This window comes from Bufo bufo, chromosome 7 (genome assembly GCF_905171765.1).
Source record: "Bufo bufo chromosome 7, aBufBuf1.1, whole genome shotgun sequence".
Lineage (NCBI taxonomy): Eukaryota > Metazoa > Chordata > Amphibia > Anura > Bufonidae > Bufo > Bufo bufo.
In genome coordinates this window covers 173263429-173289435 of record NC_053395.1, presented here as the reverse complement: position 1 = coordinate 173289435, position 26007 = coordinate 173263429, and the positions used below count along the sequence as shown (strand labels likewise).

General features: G+C 46.4%; 1 protein-coding gene across 1 annotated transcript in view; it reads right to left on the bottom strand.

Moving 5' to 3' along the window:
* The window catches only part of SLC19A1 (solute carrier family 19 member 1), a 30234-nt gene extending 13326 nt beyond the window's left edge, over positions 1-16908 (bottom strand). The window contains exons 1-3 of the mRNA XM_040439228.1: positions 16758-16908; positions 9942-10207; positions 1336-2086 (exon numbers count right to left, since the gene is read on the bottom strand). Coding sequence (XP_040295162.1) covers positions 1336-2086; positions 9942-10193 — 1003 coding nt within the window. The 5' untranslated portion in view covers positions 10194-10207; positions 16758-16908. The remainder of the gene's footprint in view (positions 1-1335; positions 2087-9941; positions 10208-16757) is intronic.
* Between the last annotated feature and the right edge of the window lie 9099 nt (positions 16909-26007).

Genomic DNA, 26007 nt, shown 5'->3' with positions numbered 1-26007 from the left:
GATTGCATTTTAAGACTGATCAGGATCCTGATCCGTCCTAAAAATGCATTGCAAGAACGGATCCGTCTGTCCGTTTGTCATACGGACAAATGGATCCGTTTAAATTTTTCACATTTTTACTGGTCTGCGCATGCGCACACCGGAAGGACGGATCCGGCATTCCGGTATTTTGAATGCATGCTGCGGTTTTATCTTTTGCCTGATCAGTCAAAAAGACTGAACTGACGACATCCTGATGCATCCTAAACGGAATGCTCTCCATTCAGAATGCATGGGGATAAAACTGATCAGTTCTTTTCCGGTATAGAGCCCCTGTGACGGAACTCTATGCCGGAAAAGAAAAACGCAAGTGTGAAAGTACCCTAAGGCTACTTTCACACTAGCGTTTACATTTTCCGGTATTGAGATCAGTCATAGGGGCTCAATACCGAAAAAAAAAACGCTTCAGTTTTGTCCCCAATGTCAATGGGGACGAAATGTAACTGAGCTGAACAGAACGGAATGATCCAAAATGGATTCTGTTCCATTTAGTTGCGTTCCCATACCGGAGAGCAAACCGCAACATGTTGTATTTTGCTTTCCGTCCTGGGATGCGGAGCAAGACGGATCTGGCATTACCCCCAATGCAAGTCAATGGGGACGGATCCGTTTTCTCTGCCACAATAGAAAACGACTTTCAATGGAGTTCATGACGGATCCGTCTTGGGTATGTTACAGATAATACAACCGGATCTGTTCATAACGGATGCAGATGGTTGTATTATCAGTAACGGAAGCGTTTTTGCTGAACCCTGCTAGTGTGAAAGTAGCCTAAAGAAAAGGATGTTTCAACACAATTTTAGTTATTTTTAAAAATATAGATAGTGACATGGAAAATAAAACAAAAATCACCAAAGATTCTAAAAAAAAATTCTCCAAAATTCCTGTTAAACAAGATTTTCATGAATTTCCATCTTCGGTAGACTAGGACTAGGTCTACCGGCGAGTTCGGCTGCGACACCAATCACACAGTCATAGTTCACAGTTTGGCGCTGACTACAGTATATCACAACTAATGAAAAAGACTGGGGTTGCCTTGCAAGAAATCTAAGCCCTCTGTGTTAACCTGCAGAACATGGCCCTATTCACTTTCATTAGTTGAGGCGCAGGTTGTGATAACACTGCGACGTGTCACGGTCAGAGATTCAAAATAGAAAATGCATTAAAAAAGCATAGCACTACACTGCCATACTACTACACATGGAAGACAACATGGCTACATTGACTTACCATGATAACATTTATGAAACTGGTGCAACGGACAAAAGTTCTATACACTTTCTTTAGGAATCTTACCAAGAAGTGTAGAAGCAGCATCGACACCCCCATTGTATACCCTGCGGTTGTTTGTCGTAGGGTAGATCTCATTCCACAGAATCTGCACATAGTACAGCATAAGGTAATACCCAGCAGAATTAAAGATCCACCACAGTGACCAGATACGAAGCCTGGGATGACGTACAGTTCCTTTCAGTTCTAGGAGCATGCGGAGAAACACAGAGTCCTTCCACCGCGTGCACCACCCCCCTTTGGCTTCGGGATTCATCTTTTGTAGTTCGGACTGGTGAACCCCATTTTCTTGCGTGGAAATGATTTTATTGAAGAAAAGACTTTTCTTGGGGCGTTTCAGAAAGAGACTGAGGATCAGTCCAAACAACATGAAACCCAGCGAGATGTAATTAAGAGTCATAAAGGGGACACCGGCCACGGTGACGCACAGCTGTCCTAACACGGAGCTTAAAAATACCCCCATGAGTACAGAAGAGCGGGAGTAGCTGGCGGCCCTTTGATACTTGGTAGGAGAAACCAGTGAGAAAATGTATGAAGAATATGCAACTCTGGCTGCCATAGTGATGCCATAGAAGAACTCCATAAACTGCAACGCAATGACATCTGTTCCAAAGATGAGCAGTAACCAGACGCAGATGTGACTGAGGCACTGGAGGACCAGCACTGGTTTATAACGCAGGTAATCCGTCAGAAGAAAGACTGGTACGAGCACTGCCATGTAGGAGTAGCTCAGCACTGGCGTTATCTCATTGGTGACCTACAAAGAAAAGAGGAAAAAGAGGTCAAACACTGGTAACCAGCAGGGTCAAAGAGAACGATGGAAGACAGTGTCACCGCATTTCAAGAGCCATGTATTTTTTTTGGTATATATTGTAACGTGAAAACTATTTTATTTTGTAATTTTTATTCTTGTGGATTATTTTTCTTTCTGTTCTCCAAACATCTCAGATTGTGCGTTATTATTATTAATATTAGTATTATATTGCACGGGTTGTAATGATTAAGTGGATGTATAATATACCTATTTCTTATATCTTTTATTTCCTACAAACAGTTTTTGATAAAATAATTTTGTGCATTCTATTTATTTTTTTGTACCACAGGGGGACTTTCCATAATAATGAATTGGCATATCTACTATTGCCTACTATTACAGTCAGGTGTATAAATATTGGGACATGGACACAATTCTAACATTTCTTGCTCTATACACCACCACAATGGATTTGAAATCAAACGAACAAGATGTGCTTTAACTGCAGACTGTCAGCTTTAATTTGAGGGTATTTACATCCAAATCAGGTGAACGGTGTAGGAATTACAGCAGTTTCCATATGTGCCTCCCACTTGTTAAGGGACTAGAAGTAATGGGACATAATACTAATCATAAATCAAACTTTCACTTTTTAATACTTGGTTGCAAATACTTTGCAGTCAATTACAGCCTGAAGTCTGGAACGCATAGACATCACCAGACGCTGGGTTTCATCCCTGGTGATGCTCTGCCAGGCCTCTACTGCAACTGTCTTCAGTTCCTGCTTGTTCTTGGGGCATTTTCCCTTCAGTTTTATCTTCAGCAAGTGAAATGCATGCTCAATCGGATTCAGGTCCGGTGATTGACTTGGCCATTGCATAACATTCCACTTCTTTCCCTTAAAAAACTTTGGTTGCTTTTGCAGTTTGCTTTGGGTCATTGTCCATCTGCACTGTGAAGCACCGTCCAATCAGTTCTGAAGCATTTGGCTGAAGATGAGCAGATAATATTGCCTGAAACACTTCAGAATTCATCCTGCTGCTTTTGTCAGCAGTCACATCATCAATAAATACAAGAGAACCAGTTCCATTGGCAGCCATACATGCCCATGCCATGACACTACCGCCACCATTCTTCACTGATGAGGTGGTCTGCTTAGGATCATGAGCAGTTCCTTTCCTTCTCCATACTCTTCTCTTCCCATCACTCTGGTACAAGTTGATCTTGGTCTCATCTGTCCATAGGATGTTGTTTCAGAACTGTGAAGGCTTTTTTACATGTCGTTTGGCAAACTCTAATCTGGCCTTCCTGTTTTTGAGGCTCACCAATGGGTTACATCTTGTGGTGAACCCTCTGTATTTACTCTGGTGAAGTCGTCTCTTGATTGTTGACTTTGACACACATACACCTACCTCCTGGAGAGTGTTCTTGATCTGGCCAACTGTTGTGAAGGGTGTTTTCTTCACCGGGAAAGAATTCTTTGGTCATCCACCACAGTTGTTTTCCGTGGTCTTCCGGGTCTTTTGGTGTTGCTGAGCTCACCGATGTGTTCCTTCTTTTTAAGAATGTTCCAAGCAGTTGTTTTGGCCACGCCTAATGTTTTTGCTATCTTTCTGATGGGTTTGTTTTGTTTTTTCAGCCTAATGATGGCTTGCTTCACTGATAGTGACAGATCTTTGGATCTCATCTTGAGAGTTGACAGCAACAGATTCCAAATGCAAATAGCACACTTGAAATTAACTCTGGATCTTTTATCTGCTCATTGTAATTGGGATAATGAGGGAATAACACACACCTGGCCATGGAACAGCTGAGAAGCCAATTGTCCCATTACTTTTGGTCCCTTAACAAGTGGGAGGCACATATGCAAACTGCTGTAATTCCTACACCGTTCACCTGATTTGGATGTAAATACCCTCAAATTAAAGCTGACAGTCTGCAGTTAAAGCACATCTTGTTCGTTTCATTTCAAATCCATTGTGGTAGTGTATGGAGCAAAAAATGTTAGAATTGTGTCAATGTCCCAATATTTATGGACCTGACTGTACATATCTACTCTATGCATTACAATATATTACTGCCTGAAAATGGAAAACGCACAAGCAGAGGATATGGCATATTTCAGATACAGGGGAGCCCTCTGGGCATCCGTCAGGCTCATGGCTGTCCGAAAGCTGACCGTCAGGTAACAAATAGAGCCCTCCAATTGTGATGCCATCTGGGCATCACAGCTGCTATATGGCTAAGAGTGGTCTCAAATCCAGACAGTTGTCGTGGGGTGGCTACTGTTAATTGACGATATAATCAAAGTGTGCTAAAAGGTGCTCTTAAAAGGGTTATTTCGGTCTACAGCATGTTTCACCTATTCACTGGACCAATCACTTGGACCCCCACGAACACTAAAATAGGGCATCCCAGTCCCATAATCCTCCCCCAGCCACATGACCATGGCTAAGACCACCTTCAATGAAGCGGTGGTCGACCGTCCACCCTGCCACTCCATTAAAAATGTAAGGCACTGACATGAAACAGTAAAGTGCTAGATTAGTAGAATTGTAACTGTGCGGACCCCCACCAATTGCCAGAATGGTGGACCCGTTTCCCCAGCCTCAAGACAGCAGTTTGGAGGGATTTGAAAAGAGTAGTGGTCAAACATGCGCCCTGCCGCTGAACACAGTGTGCGGCACTGACTAAAACTGCCAAGTGCTTTCAGACTGCTTTTCCTTTCTAAATGTATTGAATCCTGGAGCGCTTTGTATAATGGGCATTGCTGTATTCCCCCAGGAACATGTGTATACATGTGTCACTCTAGGCCAGGGGTCAGCAATCTTCGGCACTCCAGCTCCTGTGAAACTACAATTCCCAGCATGCTCCATTCATCTCTATGGGAGTTCTGAGAACAGCAAGGCAATTATGCATGCTGGGAGTTGTAGTTCCACAACAGCTGGAGTGCCAGAGGTTGCCTACACCTGCTCTAGGCTAGTCAGAGACAATGTTTCAGGTATACGAGTCTCAACAAATAACGAAAAAAACGGTTGTAGTGAATAAATGCACCCGATATGTGCGGAATATTCATTTAGAGGTCACACGTTTGGCTGGAGGATTTATATACGGTTTCTGGTAGTTCGCCAAGGGTCTCCGAGAACATTACAACAGGTTGCCAATAGTACTACAGCTGCTTTCACAGTGCGTTTTGCATTGTCTGCTTGCTGTTTGCTCCAGGAAAGCTTCTGGCACATATGACAAAGATATCAATATGCCCTTATTAACCTAAAGGGGTCAAAAGTGTGTCCTTCAGGCCTCCACGTGGCTGGTTCACATTGTTATACCTTTATTTTCTGCTGCATCATTTTATACAAAGACATTCAATAAAAATAAAAAATAAAAAATTATTAAACCACGCACTAAACTGGGGCATGGAGCCTATGAGCGACGATGGCCAGTGTATGCGCAGATAGTGGCATCCGTAGGAGGTATGTGTCGGGAAACTTTCCCAAAGTATTCCTCCAAGGGACAATGCAAAACGCAGTGCAAAAATTCACCAACAGAGATTCAAGGGGTTGACTATCACTAGCAGGGTGTCGGACCCCCGTCAATCAGCTGTTCTGTGCAACTCTGTCGCCAGAACTACACTGCACCATCAACATTGTAGTGGGCAGCGCTGCTCCCATCGCAGCGCTGTAGTGACGAGCATGGTCGATTACAATGTTGGCCCTGGCACAGACCTCGGACAACAGAGTTACACAGAACCTGGATCTGAGGGGGTGCCAAACCCCTGTCGATCAGCTAGTGATGACCTATCCTAAAAAGGACTTAAAAAGGCTGGATAACCCCTTTAATACAAGAGTACAAAAAACAAAACAAAAAATAAAAATAAAATGTATAAGAGTTTTTCTTCAGGGTTATAAGCAGTCCACTACACGATAATCTCTTACCCTTCAATTTCTGAAAGCCTCATTTGCCTTTATCCCATAATCATGAAAATTTAGGGTTCAACCTGATTTTTCTGGGGCATGATTACAGGGAATTGCCAACACGGGCTGTTAGAACATCTGCACAATAAATACTCCTATGTGTAGGAAATCTGACAGCAGTTTGGACCATACTAACCTAATGACAGCACTTGGTAGGGGCTGGGGAGAGCAGGACAAACATATTTTACCAGGAGTAATGAGAATATGAAGTTTTATTCTGCCAGATGCCGCTTCTGAAACTGACTGTGAGGGTTCACTGTGAAGTGCTCTCTGCAGTGAGCTGCTCCACAGCCCCTAACCTCTGCTCTGAGTGACAGCGGTAGTGGTCTCCTGGATGGATGCTACAGCTGTCACTCAGAGCGGAGGCTGCGAAGAAGCTCAAAGAAGGGAACTCTTTATGGTGAAGACTCGTATATCTTTGTAGGTTCTAAATTCCTTTTGGGAAACAATTTTTTGGTTCTTTATGGTGAAGGCCTGCCCTGCGCACTTGCAGAATAAAACTTCATATTCACACTACTCCCAATGATAAATTCTCCTGCTCTCCCCAGACCCTATCTAGTCCTGTCAACAGTTTGGCAAGGTCAAAACTGCTGACAGACTCCCTTTAAAGAGGACCTTTCATTGGTTGGAGTATTATAAACTGGTACGCCTCCACATGTAAATCCTTTTTTTTTTTTTTCTTCGTTCCGTGGGAATGCTGTGCCCCTTGCTATTTTTGGTGCCTCATATGTTAATTTTCAACATTGATACAGGGAGAAGGAGACTCTAGCGGTTCTCAATGGGCGTCTCCTTCTCCCTACCTGTGACGCCGGTTGCATCGGAGCGCGTTACAGCCAGGTAGAAGGTGCGCTGTTTCTTGTCGCTGGCTGTGACACGCTCCACTGCGATTGGACAGCGTCACAGGTAGGGAGAAGGAGACGCCTATTGAGAAACCCTGGCGTCGCTTCCTCCCTGTACTGATGGTTGAAATTAACATATGAGGCGCCAGAAATAGCGGGGGGACACGGTCCCATGGAGTGCCATTTTTGAAAAGAAAAAGCATTTACATGTGGATGTAACCCCCTATCTGGTAGGCAGACCAGTTTATAGTACTCAAACCAATGAAAGGTTCTCAGGAGGAGTAGGTCTTAAAAAACAGCCCATGACAGGTTAGTAGTCAGACCTTGCAGAAGAGATTAGCCCAGATACCTTTAAAATTACAGGTTTTCAGGGGCGACAGAGTAGACCATTTCCAAAATTACACTTGGCAAAAAAGCGAAAAAAAATTCTTTGATAAAACGTTATTTTAACCAGGTAGCAGGTTCCCTTTAACAAACAGCGAGTGCTGCATCTTACACTCAGTCTCGGTTTAAGGAACGGACAAAGGTTACAGTTCACATGCTTTCACAGCAGTTTGTCGCTTACCACATTCCTCAGTCAGTAAATCTTGGGTGAAAATCCCTATGCACTGCTCCGAACCTTTATTACAAGAGTAAACTGATGAATCATTGTGCATTATGAGGCGTAGACTTAAGCCTCGCCGTAGTGTCCGCATTATATGCGGGATTAGGGTGCCCGCAGATATCTCTGAAGTCGTGACCAAAGGTTTGCTAACCTGCTGACTAATATGATAATATGTGAGGGAAATGACCCATGGTTCAGCCATGGATGAAAACAGCACCTGTGTAAAATACCGTATACGTCTTCATGCACACTGACCTATGACCTAGCATTTCTACGGGGCCAAGCACATATCAGTGTTTTGGGCAGATATGTTTTTCCGTACCACACATTATGTCCTATTCTTGTCCGTATTGCAAACGAAAATAGCTCATTCTATTGATGGGAGTGAGAGAAAAAGGAGAATCCACGCTGAAGGTATTTGTATTTTGTGAACTGAAATATGGACACAACCTGTGGCCTCTTTCACACGTCAATGTCCACAATGATGTCCGGGACCATAGACTTCAATGGGAGTGTTTCGTCAGCATCACGCAACAAGGTAGTGCATGTCTCCCATGTGTGACTAAACTCATTAAAATGTCTGCTGTCCGTGGCGAACACAGAGGGCATACATCCGTGATCGCTGACGTGTCAATAAGGTATTAAACAGTTTTTTTTTATTTTTGTGGGTGATTCAGTCAGCACAACCCTGTATGCAGGTGCACATCGCTATGGCGAAATACATATACAAACGCAAAATACAAATGCAATAGCACTCTGCAACCAGCATTCTGCCCTGCCTCTATGCTGGATGAGGCATTGGTGTACATTTTGGCCAAAGGGAACTTTGTGTGGCTGTCATGGCCCATAAACAGGTAGGAACTAGTGTTAAGGACCACTCCATAGAGGCGACCTTGACGTGGTGAGTGGCTTATTACGCTTTGGCCAAAATGTACACCAATGCCTCATCCAGCATAGAGGCAGGGCAGAATGCTGGTTGCAGAGTGCTATTGCATTTGTATTTTGCGTTTTTTTATTTTTAGCTATTTATTTCCTGTTGCTTATACAGCCCTAGGAATCTGCTTGGCCATTTAAGGCCATATTCACATGACCGTATTTTTGGTCCGCATCCGATCCACATTTTTTGCAGATAGGATGCGGATCCATTCGTCTTAATGGGGCTGCAAAAAATGTTTGTCCGCATCCCTATGTCCATTCCATAGCCCAGCAAAAAAGACAGAACATTTCCTATCCTTGTCCATTTTGTGGACAAGGATAGACATTGTTACAATGGATCCACAAAAAAAAAATGGAAGCAACACGGACGTCATCCGTATTTTTTGCGGTCCGCAAAATACATATGGTTGTGTTAATATAGCCTTATTAACAGCGAAATGAGCTTCTAATGTATCTTTCTAAAAACTGTCCCATGTATTACCTCTTCTATCGGATTCTGGCTGGTCACAAACACGTGTTTATATTGCAGCCACGGTTTAACTCATACATGGCTACTCCTCGTTCATTGGACATGTGACAAAGCATGCTTTTTTACTGCACATCTGGATGCTGATATAGCTGGAGCACGCAACTACTGACTTCAGTTTTAAAGGGAACCTTTCACCTATACTATGCTGTCCTCACTGAGGGCAGTCTAGTAGAGTGACAAAACCATTGACTTCAGCAGTCTGTTACAGTACTGACATGAAGAACCTGACACTGCACGCCAGCGCTGCGATGGAGATAGGTCTGATGACACTCGTTGGCGTTGCCCTCCCCCCATCTCCTCACCATGACCAGCCAGTTTCTTTCCTACGTGTAAAAGTAAAGAAACCTGACCATCATGGACAGGGGGCAGGGGAGGGCGAGGCCGATGAGCCTCATGGCACTATTAAGCCGCTTTCAGACGAGCGGGTGTCATGCTCCGGACTGGCAGCGCAGCACCCGTCCTGAACTTCCAGCACTGCCAGGTTTGCATAGCATTATATTAATTTATTATGCTAAGTAACCCTTACAGTTCTGGAATGTATTGGATAACACTGACAGCATTATGTCAGTGTTATCCAGTAGATTCATAGAAACATAGAATGTGTCGGCAGATGAGAACCATTTGGCCCGACTAGTCTGCCCAATAGACTGAATACTATGAATAGCCCCTGGAAGTCTATTCCAGATTTCTAAGGGTTAAATAGCATCATAAATCAATATAATGCTATGTGACCCCGGCAGTGCTGGAAGTTCAGGACGGGTGCTGCGCTGCCAGTCCGGAGCGTGACACTCGCTCGTCTGAAAGCGGCCTTAAAGTACAGACTGCCTGCTCGGAAGTGGTAGACCGCTAAAGTCATGGGTGTGTCACTATAATATGCTGCCCTCAGTGAGGGCAGCATAGTAGGGGTGACAGGTTCCCTTAAAAAAATATATATAATATACACCTGTATGTTGTGTTTTGACACTGCCTTCCATACCTGCTCTTTGGTAAAATTCCTTTCTGAACTGAGAAGGAATGGAGTTATAAAGCTTTCTCCTGGCCGCAGCTGAGTCATGAACCCATAGAAGCACAGGTAAAAAAGCAGAAGCTTCCACCCTTTGATTTCCTCTGTGGGTGCTGGCGGCTCCTCAGAAGGGGATGATGGTTCTTCCTCAGGAGGCTCAGAAAGGGATGGTGTTTCTTCCCCTGGAGGTTCCAGCTTCTCATCTTTTTCACTATCTGGATCCATCTTGAAGTTATACCCTGCGGGTCAACAAACATGGTTGTATTATAACTAATAACAAAGAGAAGACATATCCTCAGGAAATATTCAGGTCAGATAACTAAAAAAAAAAATCAGACGAGGCGACATGGAAAGCTAGAGGTTGTCGGAGACATCTGCAGAGGCACAGCTAAGAGAAGAAGCCTCGAGTTTACTAAATGTTCCGCTAGGACAACCACATGTATAAGGCCTCATGCACACGACTGTTGTGTGCATCCGTGGCCGTTGTGCCGTTTTCCGTTTTTTTTTTCGCGGACCCATTGACTTTCAATGGGTCCGTGGAAAAATAGGAAAATGCACCGTTTTGCAGCCGCATCCGTGATCCGTGTTTCCTGTCAGTCAAAAAAATATGACCTGTCCTATTTTTTTGACGGACAACGGTTCACGGACCCATTCAAGTCAATGGGTTCGTGAAAAAAAACGGATGCACACAAGATTGGCATCCGCGTCCGTAGGCTACTTTCACACAGACGGATCCGCAGATCCGTCTGCATAAAAGCTTTTTCAGAAAAGTGAAAACTCAGATCTGACAGAATATTCTAACACAGAGGCGTTCCCATAGTGATGGGGACGCTTCTAGTTAGAATATACTTTGAACTGTGTACATGACTGCCCCCTGCTGCCTGGCAGCACCCGATCTCTTACAGGGGGCTGTGATCCGCACAATTAACCCTTCAGGTGCTGCACCTGAGGGGTTAATTGTGCGTATCATAGCCCCCTGTAAGAGATCATGTGCTGCCAGGCAGGAGGGGCACACCCCCCTCCCTCCCCAGTTTTAAATTCATTGGTGGCCAGTGGGCCCCCCCTCCCTCCCCTGTAGTTAACACATTGGTGGCCAGTGCAGCCGCCCCCCCCCCCTCCCCTGTAGTTAATACATTGGTGGCCAGTGCGGCCGGCCCCCCCTCCCTCCCCTGTAGTACTGTAGATTCATTGGTGGCCAGTGGGCCCCCCCTCCCTCCTAATTAAAATCTCCCCCCCGGGCGCTCCTCCTACTGGAAAGTGACAGGTCTGTGCTATAAGCAATGCGCCGCACAGACCTTTCACTTACCAGTAGGAGGAGCGCCCGGCTGGTCACAAACATCGCAGCTCGCAGGTAAGTATAATGCTTCTAAAAATTGCTAAGTAACCATGGCAACCAGGACTGCAGTAGCATCCTGGTTGCCATGGTTACCGATAGGAGCCCCAGCGATTAAACTGGGACTCCGATCGGTACTCTCCGCTGCCACCAATGATAGGGGGGAGATTTTATTTAGGAGGGGGCCCACTGGCCACCAATGAATCTACAGTACTACAGGGGAGGGAGGGGGGCCGGCCGCACTGGCCACCAATGTGTTAACTACAGGGGAGGGAGGGGGTAGTCTGCCCCCTGCTGCCTGGCAGCACCTGCCAGGCAGCAGGGGGCAGTCATGTACACAGTTATTTTAGTATATTCTAACCTGAAGCGTCCCCATCACCATGGGAACGCCTCTGTGTTAGAATATACTGTCAGATCTAACTCAAATCCGATGGTATATTCTAACATAGAGGCGTTCCCATGGTGATGGGGAGGCTTCAAGTTAAAATATACCATCGGATTGGAGAAAACTCAGATCCGATGGTATAAAAGGGACTCCTGACTTTACATTGAAAGTCAATGGGGGACGGATCCGTTTGCAATTGCACCATATTGTGTCAACGTCAAACGGATCCGTCCCCATTGACTTGCATTGTAATTCAGGACGGATCCGTTTGGATCCGCATGGCCAGGCGGACACCAAAACTACATTTTTTTCATGTCCGTGGATCCTCCAAAAATCAAGGAAGACCCACGGACGAAAAAACGGGCACGGATCACGGACCTACGGACCCCGTTTTTGTGGAACTTTAAAAAAAAACGGTCGTGTGCATGAGGCCTAATGGTGCAGAGTCTTATATACTTGTGAACAAGCAGAGCATGCGATACTGTCAGGACCACCCTGGTGCTCGTCACCCATGTAGCGCTAGCGTAAGGGTACATGCACACAGTATATGTTAGGCAATGATTTGTCTGCAGAAAATGTACACTGTAATCGAGCGCCAGCGAAGTAGGTCATCTACACGGTGCAAGAACCGACCTGAGGTGTGGATTTTGAAATCCGCAGAATGTCGATTGATTGTGTGGATTTTCAGTGCAGATGTTACCCTAAGGGCTCATTCAGACGGCCGTATGCTGTCCGCAAAAATGCAGATCCGTTTTTTTTTGCGGATTAGATGCTATCCCATTCACTTCTATGGGGCACTTTTCTTTCTTTGCACGGCTCAGCAAAAAAATGAAACGTCCTATACTTGTCAGTGAAAATCAGGAAATAGCCCTATTGAAGTCTATGGAAGAACAGAAAAACGGAATGCTATCCGTTTTTGGCGGACATGCTGAGCTGTCCGCAAAAAAAAACTGAATCCGCATTTTTGCGTACAGCATATGGCCGTCTGAATGAGCCCTAAGGGTGTAGGCACACGGCAGTGTAGTTTATGTGGATTTTTGCGTGGTTTTTGCTGCACTTCCGCACGTGTTTCTTGCTCAATTGGTTATGGAAATCCAGGTTAACAATTGAAATGCTGTGGAAGGTAAAATCTGCCCTGTGTGCATGAGATTTTCAAGATCTCGCCTCCTTAGCTGGTACTGCATTAGGGTGCATTTACACGAAACTGGGGCGCCGCAAAACACATACACCGGCCATGTGCGCCCTGCATTGCAGTTCAGACCCACTGACAACAAGGGGTCCGCAATCCACATGTCGCGGCCAGAGAGAGGACAAGTTCTACATTTTGCAGAGCGGCCGCTCGGACCCAGAAGCACACGGATGCGGTTATGTAAATGCACTCTTAGGCTACATGCACACGACGTATGTGTTTTGCGGATCCGCAATAAAAACGTATGACTTACCGTATGGCCCCCGTTTTTTTCCGCGGATTCATTGTAATAATGCCTATCCTTTTCCGCAAACTAGAAAAAAATAGGACATGCACTATTTTTTTTGCGGAGCAGCGGAACGGACATACTGATGTGGACAGCACACGGTGTAATGTCCGCGTTTTTTGCGGACCCATTGAAATGAATGGGTCCGCATCCTATCCGCAAAAACAAAAAAAACGGAACGGACACGGAAACAAAATACGGTCGTGTGCATGAGGCCCTACGCTGCACAAAATCTGCACGCACTATGCAGCGTGTGCATATACCCTAACCGTACCTTGGACTGAGCCAAAGCCGCAGCTTTTTCATTACAAGGATATGCCGTGTGGTATTGCGGCAGTAGAGCTGACAAAGTCCCTTTAAAGCTGGGGTCGGAGCGGGGGTGTCACCGCTTCTATTACGTTTGATCTAATTCTAGGTTTGCTATCGTTACTAACAGAAACCAGGAGGTCAGCAGAGTCTGCAATGTGACTGGCCTGACCTCTCACCTGATTTCTCATTTTGGCACAATGGGAAGACATGCAATGTAGGACACAGGAATCTAAAGTCCATGGCAGTCAGGGCCTAGCAGGACCTCTCTTTTTTTACATGCCCTGTCTATTCTTTTCATAATGACCAGGCCTCCTCAAACTGCGGCCCTCCAGCTGTTTTAAAACTACAACTCCCACAATGCCCTGCTGTAGGCTGATACCGGTCGGCTGTTCGAGCATGCTGGGAGTTGTAGTTTTGCAACAGCTGGAGGGCCGCAGTTTGAGGATGCCTGGTATAGACCCTCACTAGTCCGTGACTGGAGACAACCCCTCGTCTTTGCTCCTATGTCAGGCCCACACAAGTCCAGGTAGCGGATATTGATATATGAGGGGTTTGGTAGAGACCCTCACGCCGTACAGTTGCTGTAACTATCTCTACGTGTGGCAGGGACAAGGAGGGAAAGATGGTCATTTTTCTTCGCACACAAAATAGTGGCTCCGATGAATCGAGAAATCAAGAGACAAGAAACTACTGGCTACAATCCCTTGTCTGTGGATCTGGGCAATGGACCCCACACATCTGCTTTATGGGGAGACAAGGGTCAGCGGGGTGGATTTTAACCTACTCACCCCTTTAAGGCATAAGCAAATAAGGATTGGATTCACAAGTGATAGGTCACACTACTGTATGGGGGAACCAGGATGGGTGCTCTCAGCCCACAGATTCACCCAATCTATAAAGCAAAAAGTATTCAAAAGAAAGGGCTGGGCACTCGCTATATCTGGTAACCGTGGTACTTTATTAGACAATATAAAATTTTATATTAAAAACATATATTCATATTCAAATACATACACAAACAAATTAAAACAGTAGCTATAATCTATAATCACTGAAACACAATGGTAGTCAAGGTCCCAAAAGTCAGTGGTCCTTAAGTTGAGTTGGGGGGGGTCCAGTACCAATACTGGACCCCCCCAACTCAACTTAAGGACCACTGACTTTTGCAGTTCCGATCCTTCTTGGAGACAATACATTGAAGGTTTATCGTGTGTACCTGCAGAGCTGTGGACCGTAAAGAAATTGCTGGCGCCAGCAAGTGAGGTACTTGGATGTCCATTTAAAGGACAGCTTGTCGAAAACCCTTTGAAAATTCTATTGGGAGACATTGTATACTATTCCACGTTGAAGTTGATGCTCACACATGTAAGCTATAGGCGGAGATCATACCTTGATTACCACGCGGGACGCCGCGGACTGTTGATCGGAGCCGCCCAAGTACATCTATTATGTGAGTAGACTGAATAATCATAAATGGAATAATCTTCTACGATGAATAATATAATCGACAAATAATTCCTTTGGAAGATAATGTTGTCACTTTGAACTGTGTAAAGATAATCGAACCCACGATTATAATTGGACAGGCTACTAGTCTTAGTATTAGAGCCTAGGACATTGGATCGATCATTTTTATTGAACTTTTGAGAACCATTCGATTTTTTTCCTTGCGACTTTTGCACATAATAGATTTCTGACATTGGATTGAATATTTGGATATTTTCGGATACTTTTTCTTCAATTTTTGCTGTCTATTGATTATATTCTACTGCATGCGAATAATTGGTAATACCCGAATATATTAGGACCTTGACTACCATTGTGTTTCAGTGATTATAGATTATAGGTACTGTTTTAATTTGGTTTGTGTATGTATTTGAATATGAATATATGTTTTTAATATAATATTTTATATTATCTAATAAAGTACCACGGTTACCAGATATAGCGAGTGCCCAGCCCTTTCTTTTGAATAAGCAAATAAGTGTCGGCAGACAAGTAGGATCTACCAATGCCGGAGAACAAGGCTGCGACGATGACATTCGCCATGACCAATCATCGGGGGGGGGGGGGGGGGGGGGAGAGACGTAGACTGAAAGAACTGCGACCTCAGGCATGCTGGCATGCATGTTTGGCATCAAGCAATCTGCCAATGCAGCTTGACAAACATGATGGGGCATTTTCCTCATGTGCGTGTGTAACGCGTTTCATGCAGATTTTCTGTTTATGGTAATGGTTAGAGCACTCACCTCCTCCATTGATGGCACCGCTGTGAACACTCGCTGCTGACTGGAGGACAGGCCCTGTGAGATGCTGGAGCACAGGTGATCACAGCGGTGCCATCAATGGAGGAGAAGGGGCAATAACAGGGGCATTACTCTTACTGGGGGCGTTACTATTACTGGGGGCCACTAACGGGGGCGTTACTGTTACTGGGGGCCACTAACGGGGGCGTTACTGTTACTGGGGGCCACGAACGGGGGCGTTACTGTTACTGGGGGCCACGAACGGAGGCGTTACTATTACTGGGGGCCACTAACGGGGGCGTTACTATTACTGGGGGCCACATTATGATAGTGACTTAGCGCCCTGTGTTATATCACGCCCCACAATCACACCCCCTTTGGGGTGTGGCTTAACCTGGCCAGTATTTTTTTGTTGGGAAAGGTGGCAACCCTATGTACATGTGATTTGACAAATCTCATTCACTTTGCTGATACTGGATTACATTTTCTGCACGCGGTCTGCAGGTGGCCCCAGTCTAACATCATGCAGCCAGTGCACCCACAGCCCCTGGCATGGAGCTCTATGATGCCACAACACTAGCAGACAACAGCCCCTGGCATGGAGCGCTATGATGCCACAACACTAGCAGACAACATCCTCGGCGGCTCGTTGCCCAGCACGTTACCTATGCCCAGGTGGCACCATCTCTATAACCGGGCAATGACATGGGACAAGTCACCCTCTGAGTAACATCCCAACCACAAGAACCCAGGCAAACAGCACAAGAATGAAATAATGCCGTCGCTTTGTGCCACACCACATGGGTGACACTGCCCGCTTGGCACAGATGCCAGGGGTCGCTGCCCCCACTCACAAGGGCTGAAACATAACAGTCAACCAGCTGAAATCACAGCCAAGTTGCCTCATGTGGCTCTAGTCCAATGCAGAGCCAGTCTCATGACATCTATGAGGGCACTGGAGACTGGCACATTGCCATGTGCCTCCTGTACAGGGGGAGCGCGTGGTCGCTGCTCCCCCTGTGCCCACACATAAACAGTTACCTGTGTGCAGCCGCCCGTCCTGTCAGTGGCACAGCCCGGAGCTGTCACTGCATGCAGCCGTCCTTGTCACACACACGTTTCCCAATGTCCCTTCTACACTCACAAGTCAGTCCGCTGCACATTGTAACTACATTACCCGGCATGCCGCGTCTGACTACATTTCCCAGCATGCATCGCAAATACGTAAATAAATAGTTGAAGACGTCATCCAGACGCTAGAGTGCCCTCTAGCGGCTCCGAAGTAACATTACACCCCGCGCTGGATTTCATCCTGTTTCCTGTTCTGTGCCTTGCGACAAGTCTTATAATGCTGGGATTTCTAGAGCTATAGTCTCTATCTATGAACTTTCACACTTGCCTTTTTTTTTCTGGTATTGAGTTCGTCCTAGGGGCTCAATACCGGAAAAAAAAAAGATCAGTTTTAGGGTACTTTCACACTTGCGGCAGAGGATTCCGGCAGGCAGTTCCGGCAATCCGGACGCAAACGGATGCATTTGTGAGACGGATCCGGATGCGGATGTGGATATATTGCCCTATAAGGCCTCATGCACACGACCGTTTTTTTTGGCGGTCCGCAAAAACGGGTTCCGTAGTTCCGTGATCCGTGTCCGTTTTTTCTTCCGTGGGTCTTCCTTGATTTTTGGAGGATCCACGGACATGAAGGAAAGTAAAAAAAAAGTCGTTTTGGTGTTCGCCTGGCCGTGCAGAGCCAAACGGATCCGTCCTGACTTACAATGCAAGTCAATGGGGACGGATCCGTTTGACGTTGACACAATATGGTGCAATTGCAAACGGATCCATCCCCCATTGACTTTCAATATGAAGTCAGGAGTCCCTATTAATATACCATCGGATCGGAGTTTTCTCCAATCCGATGGTATATTTTAACTTGAAGCGTCCCCATCACCATGGGAACGCCTCTATGTTAGAATATACCATCGGATTTGAGTTAGATCGTGAAACTCAGATCCGACAGTATATTCTAACACAGAGGCGTTCCCATAGTGATTGAGACGCTTCAAGTTAGAATATACTAAGAACTGTGTACATGACTGCCCCCTGCTGCCTGGCAGCACCCGATCTCTTACAGGGGGCTGTGATCCGCACAATTAACGCCTCAGGTGCCGCACCTGAGGGGTTAATTGTGCGTATCATAGCCCCCTGTAAAAGATCAGGTGCTGCCAGGCAGCAGGGGCCAGACCCCCTCCCTCTCCAGTTTTAAATTCATTGGTGGCCAGTGCGGCCCCCCTCTCTCCCTCCCCAGTATTATATTCATTGGTGGCCAGTGCGGCCCCCTCCCTCCCCAATATTATATTCATTGGTGGCCAGTGCGGCCCCCCTCCCTCCCCCCCTCCCCAGTATTATATTCATCGGTGGCCAGTGCGGCCCCCTCCCTCCCTCCCCAGTATTATATTCATTGGTGGCCAGTGCGGCCCCCCTCCCTCCCCAGTATTATATTCATTGGTGGCCAGTGCGGCCCCCCTCCCTCCCCAGTATTATATTCATTGGTGGCCAGTGCGGCCCCCTCCCTCCCCAGTATTATATTCATTGGTGGCCAGTGCGGCCCCCTCCCTCCCTCCCCAGTATTATATTCATTGGTAGCCAGTGCGGCCCCCCCTCCCTCCCTCCCCAGTATTATATTCATTGGTGGCCAGTGCGGCCCCCCTCCCTCCCTCCCCAGTATTATATTCATTGGTGGCCAGTGCGGCCCCCCCTCCCTCCCTCCCCAGTATTATATTCATTGGTGTAGAACCAAAAGAAAGAAAGCCTCACTATGATGCCGAAGGTAGGGCAAGCAGGAAACCAATCATATAAACCTAAAAATGTTGCTGAAAAACTACCAAGCATGCCCAATATATTTAAAAATATACTTTATTTAGTCACAAATGAATCATAATTACACAATTATAAAAGATAACACAAAATATATCTGGAAAAATCAGCAGAAAAACTAGATGCCATAGTCCCCCGGCCGGTGTCTCAACAACCCGCCAAAAAGATGAAACACATGTCAGATGTATGCATGGTATGCCTTGGGGTAATTCACAGATGAGTGGTATAAGGTGCTAACCACTGAAGGTAACTGTGATCATCACTCCATTGCATAGCCGCTATGCGAGTATATAGGTGTAGGGTCCCTAGTAATACACAAGTGGCAACAGGGAGTAAAATAATATCTGGAATACTCAAATAAATTCATCTCCATACACCAAACCATCTAATGAAGGCTATAAATACACCACGCATATAGGCACCTGATGAAAAAATCATAACATACCAAGAGACATGATGGAGGGCAGAGACAGCAGGCACAGGACAGGCTGGAAACCCCAACGCGCGTTTCGCCTCAGCTTCGTCAGGAGGCGAAACGCGCGTCAGGGTTTCCAGCCTGTCCTGTGCCTGCTGTCTCTGCCCTCCATCATGTCTCTTGGTATGTTATGATTTTTTCATCAGGTGCCTATATGCAGTGGCGTATCTATCACGAGGCAAACAAGGCATTTGCCTATGGCGCCACTTGCCAATGGGGCGGCAAAATGCCTTGTTTGCCCCTGTCCCATCTGTCTTATATGTTGCCGCCGGTATACTCAGAAGATCCGATGGTATATTCTAACCCCCAGGCGTTCCCATGGGGACGGGGACGCTTGCCTGGGTGTTAGAATATACCATCGGATCTGTGTTTTCACAATCTCAGTGAGATCGTAAAAACTCAAATCCGATGGTATATTCTAACCCCCAGGCGTTCCCATGGTGACAGGGACGCTTGCCTGGGGGTTAGAATATACAGGGCCACGCAGCTCACAGGAGAACATTTATAAACTAATCATTAACTTTAACTTTAATCATTGCTAATCTCTTTACTGGATATCTTACTCTGTCTTGACTCTTAGCTCTGGTAAAACAGCAGGCAGTGCGGGCGGCGCTCACTCACTGACGTCACGCGCCTGCGCCGCCTAGTGGGAGGAGGAGTAGGTGCGTGACGTCAGTGAGTGAGCGCCGCCCGCACTGCCTGCTGTTTTACCAGAGCTAAGAGTCAAGACAGAGTAAGATATCCAGTAAAGAGATTAGCAATGATTAAAGTTAAAGTTAATGATTAGTTTATAAATGTTCTCCTGTGAGCGTCGGGGAGGGGGATCTGTTGATGGCACTATTTAGGGGAGGGGGATCTGTTGATGGCACTATTTAGGGGAGGGGGATCTGTTGATGGCACTATTTAGGGGAGGGGGATCTGTTGATGGCACTATTTAGGGGGAGATCTGTGGATGGCACTGTTTAAGGAGGAGGATCTGTGGATGGCACTATTTAGGGGAGGGGGATCTGTGGATGGCACTATTTAGGGAAGGGGGATCTGTGGATGACACTGTTTCGGGGAGGGGGATCTGTGGATGGCACTGTTTAGGGGAGGGGGATCCGTGGATGGCACTGTTTAGGGGAGGGGGATCTGTGGATGGCACATAGGAAGGGGTGGGATTTAGAGAGAAAGGGGTTTGGCCTTGACAGGAAGGGGTGGGGTTTAGAGAGAAAGGGGTTTGGCCTTGACAGAAAGGGGTAGGTCAAATTTATATTAGGGGGGTGCCCGAGTTTAGTCTCGCCTAGGGCAGCACAAAACCAAGATACACCACTGCCTATATGCGTGGTGTATTTAAAGCCCTCATTAGATGGTTTGGTGTATGGAGATGCATTTATTTGAGTATTCCAGATAGATATTATTTTACTCCCTGTTGCCACTTGTGTATTACTAGGGGCCCTACACCCATATACTCGCATAGCGGCTATGCAATGGAGTGATGATCACAGTTACCTTCAGTGGTTAGCTGTCACGGCTGTAAGTGAGCAACTAGAGCATACACAGAAAATAGAGCCACTGACCGGACCCAAACTAGGGAGGATAAAGGGTGACCCCTGTCAGACCCTCAAAGCTTTCCCTATGCTGCTAAGCACATACCCGGATCCTAATGGTGGAACGAGGCATGCCCGCGTACCTAAGACTGATGACCACTGTAACCCCTACAATAGTGGAAGGGGCACGGCCACCGGTGCCCTGCTCAGTATATAGAGGGAACCGTGGTCGCCTCGGATCCGGTCAGAAAACAAACAGAAACACTACAATGTCTGCACACTTAGCTGAAGGTGCTGCGGCAGCAAAGAAGACGGATCCAAAGACAGGTGGCAATATCCGGAGTACTTGCTGCAGCAGAACAAAGGTCCAGTGAAAAGATAGCATACAAGTGAAGAGACTCAAGCAAGAGCTACAACTCAAATGAGAAATATAATCCACACTCTACAAAAGGAGGAGGGGTGATATAAAGGCAGAGAAATCAAACATAGGAGGAACAGCTGGAAGGAAGGAAACAGAAAGTAATGACCTCATCCCAGGGGCGGAGAAACAGAGCAGTGAGAACTCCTCCAAGCTCTGGTAGTGACATCATCACAGGGGTGGAGAAACAGAGCTGTGAGAACGTCTCAAAGCTCTGGTAGTGACAGTACCCCCCCCTCTACGGGTGGACTCCGGACACCCAGGACCCACCTTCTCAGGATGAGCCCTATGAAATGCCCTGATGAGGCGAGTGGCTTTAATGTCCGACACCGGAACCCACATCCTCTCCTCAGGACCATAACCCCTCCAATGAACGAGGTACTGAAGAGAACCGCGGACAATGCGAGAGTCCACAATTCTGGAAACCTCAAACTCCAGATTGCCATCAACCAAAATCGGAGGAGGAGGCAAAGAGGAGGGTACCGTGGGCTGGACATATGGTTTTAAGAGAGATCTGTGAAATACATTATGTATCTTCCAAACCCGTGGAAGATCAAGACGGAAGGCAACAGGATTGATGACTGACAAGATTTTATAAGGCCCAATAAACTTGGGACCCAATTTCCAGGAGGGAACCTTCAGTTTAATATTTCTTGTAGACAACCACACCAGATCACCCACATTCAGGTCCGGACCAGGCACACGTCTCTTATCAGCCACACGCTTATACTTCTCACTCATCTTTCTAAGATTACTCTGAATCTTTTGCCAAATGGTAGACAAAGACGAGGAAAATCTCTCCTCCTCAGGTAAACCAGAAGGAGCCCCTCCCGAGAATGTCCCAAACTGCGGATGGAACCCATATGCACCAAAGAATGGTGACTTATCAGAAGATTCCTGACGACAGTTGTTCAGAGCAAACTCAGCAAGAGGGAGAAATGAACACCAATCCTCCTGGTTCTCTGCCACAAAACAGCGCAAATATGTCTCCAGATTCTGATTGAGGCGCTCAGTCTGACCATTCGACTGCAGGTGAAAAGCAGAACAGAAGGACAGCCGAACCCCCAGGCGAGAACAGAAAGCCTTCCAGAATCTGGACACAAACTGCGTGCCTCTATCGGAAACAATATCAGAGGGAATGCCATGCAACTTAACAATATGGTCGACAAAAGCTTGCGCCAACGTTTTAGCATTGGGTAAACCAGGGAAAGGTACGAAATGAGCCATCTTGCTAAAACGGTCCACCACCACCAGAATCACCGACTTCCCTGAGGAACGAGGAAGATCCGTGATAAAGTCCATGGACAAGTGTGTCCAAGGACGGGAAGGTATGGGTAACGGGAGAAGGGAACCTGAAGGCCGTGAACGAGGGACCTTAGCGCGAGCGCACGTCTCACAAGCAGCCACAAAACCCTCCACCGACTTACGAAGAGCCGGCCACCAAAATCTCCGAGCAATGAGATCTACCGTGGCTCTACTCCCGGGGTGACCACATAGAACAGTATCATGATGCTCCTTGAAGAGTTTGTGACGTAGCTCAGGAGGCACAAACAACTTCCCAGAAGGACAACGGGCAGGTGCCTCAGTCTGGGCAGCCTGGACCTCGGCCTCCAAATCAGAATATAGAGCAGAAACAACTACCCCCTCCGCCAAAATGGGACCCAGGTCCTCAGAGTTTCCTCCTCCCGGAAAACAGCGAGAGAGAGCATCAGCCTTCACATTTTTGATCCCAGGGCGGAATGTAACGACAAAATTGAATCTGGAGAAGAACAGAGACCATCTGGCCTGTCTCGGATTCATACGCCTGGCCGACTCCAAGTATGCCAGATTCTTATGGTCGGTAAAAACGGTGATAGGGTGCCTGGCCCCCTCCAACCAATGGCGCCTTTCCTCGAAAGCCAACTTGATGGCCAACAACTCCCTATCTCCCACATCATAGTTTTTCTCTGCCGAGGAGAGTTTTTTAGAGAAAAAGGCACAGGGTCGCCATTTGGCAGGAGAAGGGCCCTGGGACAAAACCGCACCCACACCCACCTCGGAAGCATCCACCTCAACAATAAAAGGTAAGGAAACATCGGGATGCACCAAGACGGGAGCAGACGCAAAACTCTCTTTAATCTTAGAAAAAGCTGCAAGCGCCTCCTCCGACCAAGAGGAAAAATCCGCCCCCTTTTTTGTCATGTCAGTGAGGGGTTTGACAACAGAGGAATAATTCAAAATGAACTTTCTGTAATAGTTCGCAAAACCCAGAAAGCGCATCAATGCCTTCTGATTCTCAGGAAGCTCCCACTCAAGTACAGCACGGACCTTCTCCGGATCCATGCGAAAACCAGAAGCAGAGAGGAGAAAACCCAGAAATTGAATCTCTGATACCATAAAAACACATTTCTCCAGCTTGGCGTACAATTTATTTTCCCGCAGAATCTGCAGAACCTGAAAAAGATGATCCTGATGGGTCTGAACATCAGGGGAAAAAATCAAAATATCATCAAGATACACCAATACAAATTTCCCCATTAAATGGTAGAAAATACTATTAACAAAATGCTGAAAGACGGCCGGAGCATTCATCAGGCCGAAAGGCATAACGAGATTCTCGAAATGCCCGTTAGGGGTATTAAAGGCCGTTTTCCATTCATCCCCCTCTCTGACCCTGACCAGGTTGTACGCACCTCTCAAATCCAATTTGGAAAAAACCTTGGCCCCAACAATTTGGTTGAAGAGGTCCGGGATCAGAGGAAGGGGATAGGGATCGCGAATCGTGATACGGTTCAGCTCCCTAAAATCTAGGCAAGGTCTCAGAGAGCCATCCTTTTTTTTAACAAAAAAAAAACCAGCGGCAACAGGTGATTTTGAGGGACGAATATGCCCCTTATCGAGACTCTCTGAGATATAGGTTCGCATTGCGATTCTTTCCGGTTGTGAGAGATTGTAGAGGCGTGCTTTTGGCAGCTTGGCGCCGGGAATGAGGTTAATGGGACAGTCAAACTCCCGGTGAGGAGGTAGCTCCTGAACACCGCTCTCGGAAAACACGTCCGAGAAATCAGAGAGAAATGATGGCACAGTTTTAGTAGACACCTCTGCAAAAGTCGCTGTGAGACAATTCTCTCTACAAAAGTCACTCCACTCATTTATTTGCCTTCCTTGCCAATCAATAGTGGGGTTATGTCTAGTAAGCCAGGGTAACCCCAAAACTAGAGGAGAAGGCAATCCGTTAAGGACAAAACAAGATATATCCTCCACATGAGTGTCACCCACAGCCAACCGGATATTGTGAACAATGCCCTTCAGAGATCTCTGTGAGAGTGGAGCAGAGTCAATAGCATAAACAGGTATATCCTTTTCTAATGTACAAACCTGAAAACCATGCATGGCTACAAAATGAGTGTCAATAAGATTGACGGCTGCTCCACTATAGACAAAAATCTCACAAGAAATGACTTTGCTCTCTAGCGCCACCCTGGCAGACAGGAGAAAACGGGAACTGCAGGTCAGAGGAAAAGCATCAATTCCTACATCAACTTTGCCCAAAGTAGCAGATGAAGCAGAGTTTGATGATTTACCTTTTGAGGTTTTTCTCTTATTATCGCTCTTAGTACAGTTCAAGAATCTCCTAGACGGACAAACATTTGCCAAATGACCTATGCCCCCACAACAAAAACACACCATGAGGGGTTAATTGTGCGGATCACAGCCCCCTGTAAGAGATCGTGTGCTGCCAGGCAGCAGGGGGCAGTTATGTACACAGTTCTTAGTATATTCTAACTTGAAGCATCCCCATCACTATGGGAACGCCTCTGTGTTAGAATATACTGTCGGATCTGAGTTTTCACGATGTGAAAACTCAGATCTGAAAAAGCTTTTATGCAGACGGATCTGCGGATCCGTCTGTGCGAAAGTAGCCTACGGACACGGATCACAGACGCGGATGACAATCTTGTGTGCCTCCGTGTTTTTTCACGGACCCATTGACTTGAATGGGTCCGTAAAAACCGTTGTCCGTCAAAAAAATAGGACAGGTCATATTTTTTTAACGGACAGCAAACACGGATCACGGACGCGGATGATAAGCGGTGCTTTTTCCGAGTTTTCAACTGACCCATTGAAAGTCAATGGGTCCGCAGAAAATCACGGAAAACAGGACAACGGACACGAAAGCACACAACGGTCGTGTGCATGAGGCCTTAGGCTCTCTTTGCTTTTGTTTTCAGTCTAACTCTGTCGACAATCCACACAGGAACACAGCAGCTGCAAAGTGGAAGAGATTTTAATAAATCACAAACTACACAGCATGTCAACTGTGTTTGTGGTTTTAGCTTCGAATTTCAAATGAAGGGTGAGATCTGCTGCAAAAGTGCATCAAATTAAATTAGAAACTGCGGTTTTTGGCGCAGTTTGGATACAGAAACGCATAGAAATCTGCACAAATCTTTTGCAGATTCACCCGTGTACAGTTACTCAATGGCTGATGCAACTGCAGCATCCCACTCCTGTACGTGGGCACTGCAAATCTTGTTATATTGTATGTTGTACCATGTTGAATTGCACTTTTGTATAAAAATCCCTGTTAACAGGCTGTTAGGTGCATTACACATATTCCACCACTAGATGGGGATAGCACCACAGTATATATACCTCAGTTCAGGCCTAGGAGTGGAGAGTTGGAGTTGGTGAGATGTAGTAGAAGGAGTAGTGAGGAGCAGGGGAAGGAGAGGACCCCCCTCCTCTCAGCTCTCTGGAGCTCCACAGCCCAGAGTAGCCCAGACCTATCTCAGTTATCAAAAGCCAAGGAATAGGCAAAAAGGTGGGACCTTGCTTCTACGGTACACCCTTCCGGGGAGCCCAGTGAAAGATTATTTTCTATATAAAGACAAAGGCAGGACAATAGCCATTTTACTAGGCTTCAGGCACCTTTGTACCAAGGTGAAGGATTCATTAGCTTCCGGCAGCCTCACCGTTTATTATTACAAGTACAGAAAGGCCATTTGTAGCAAC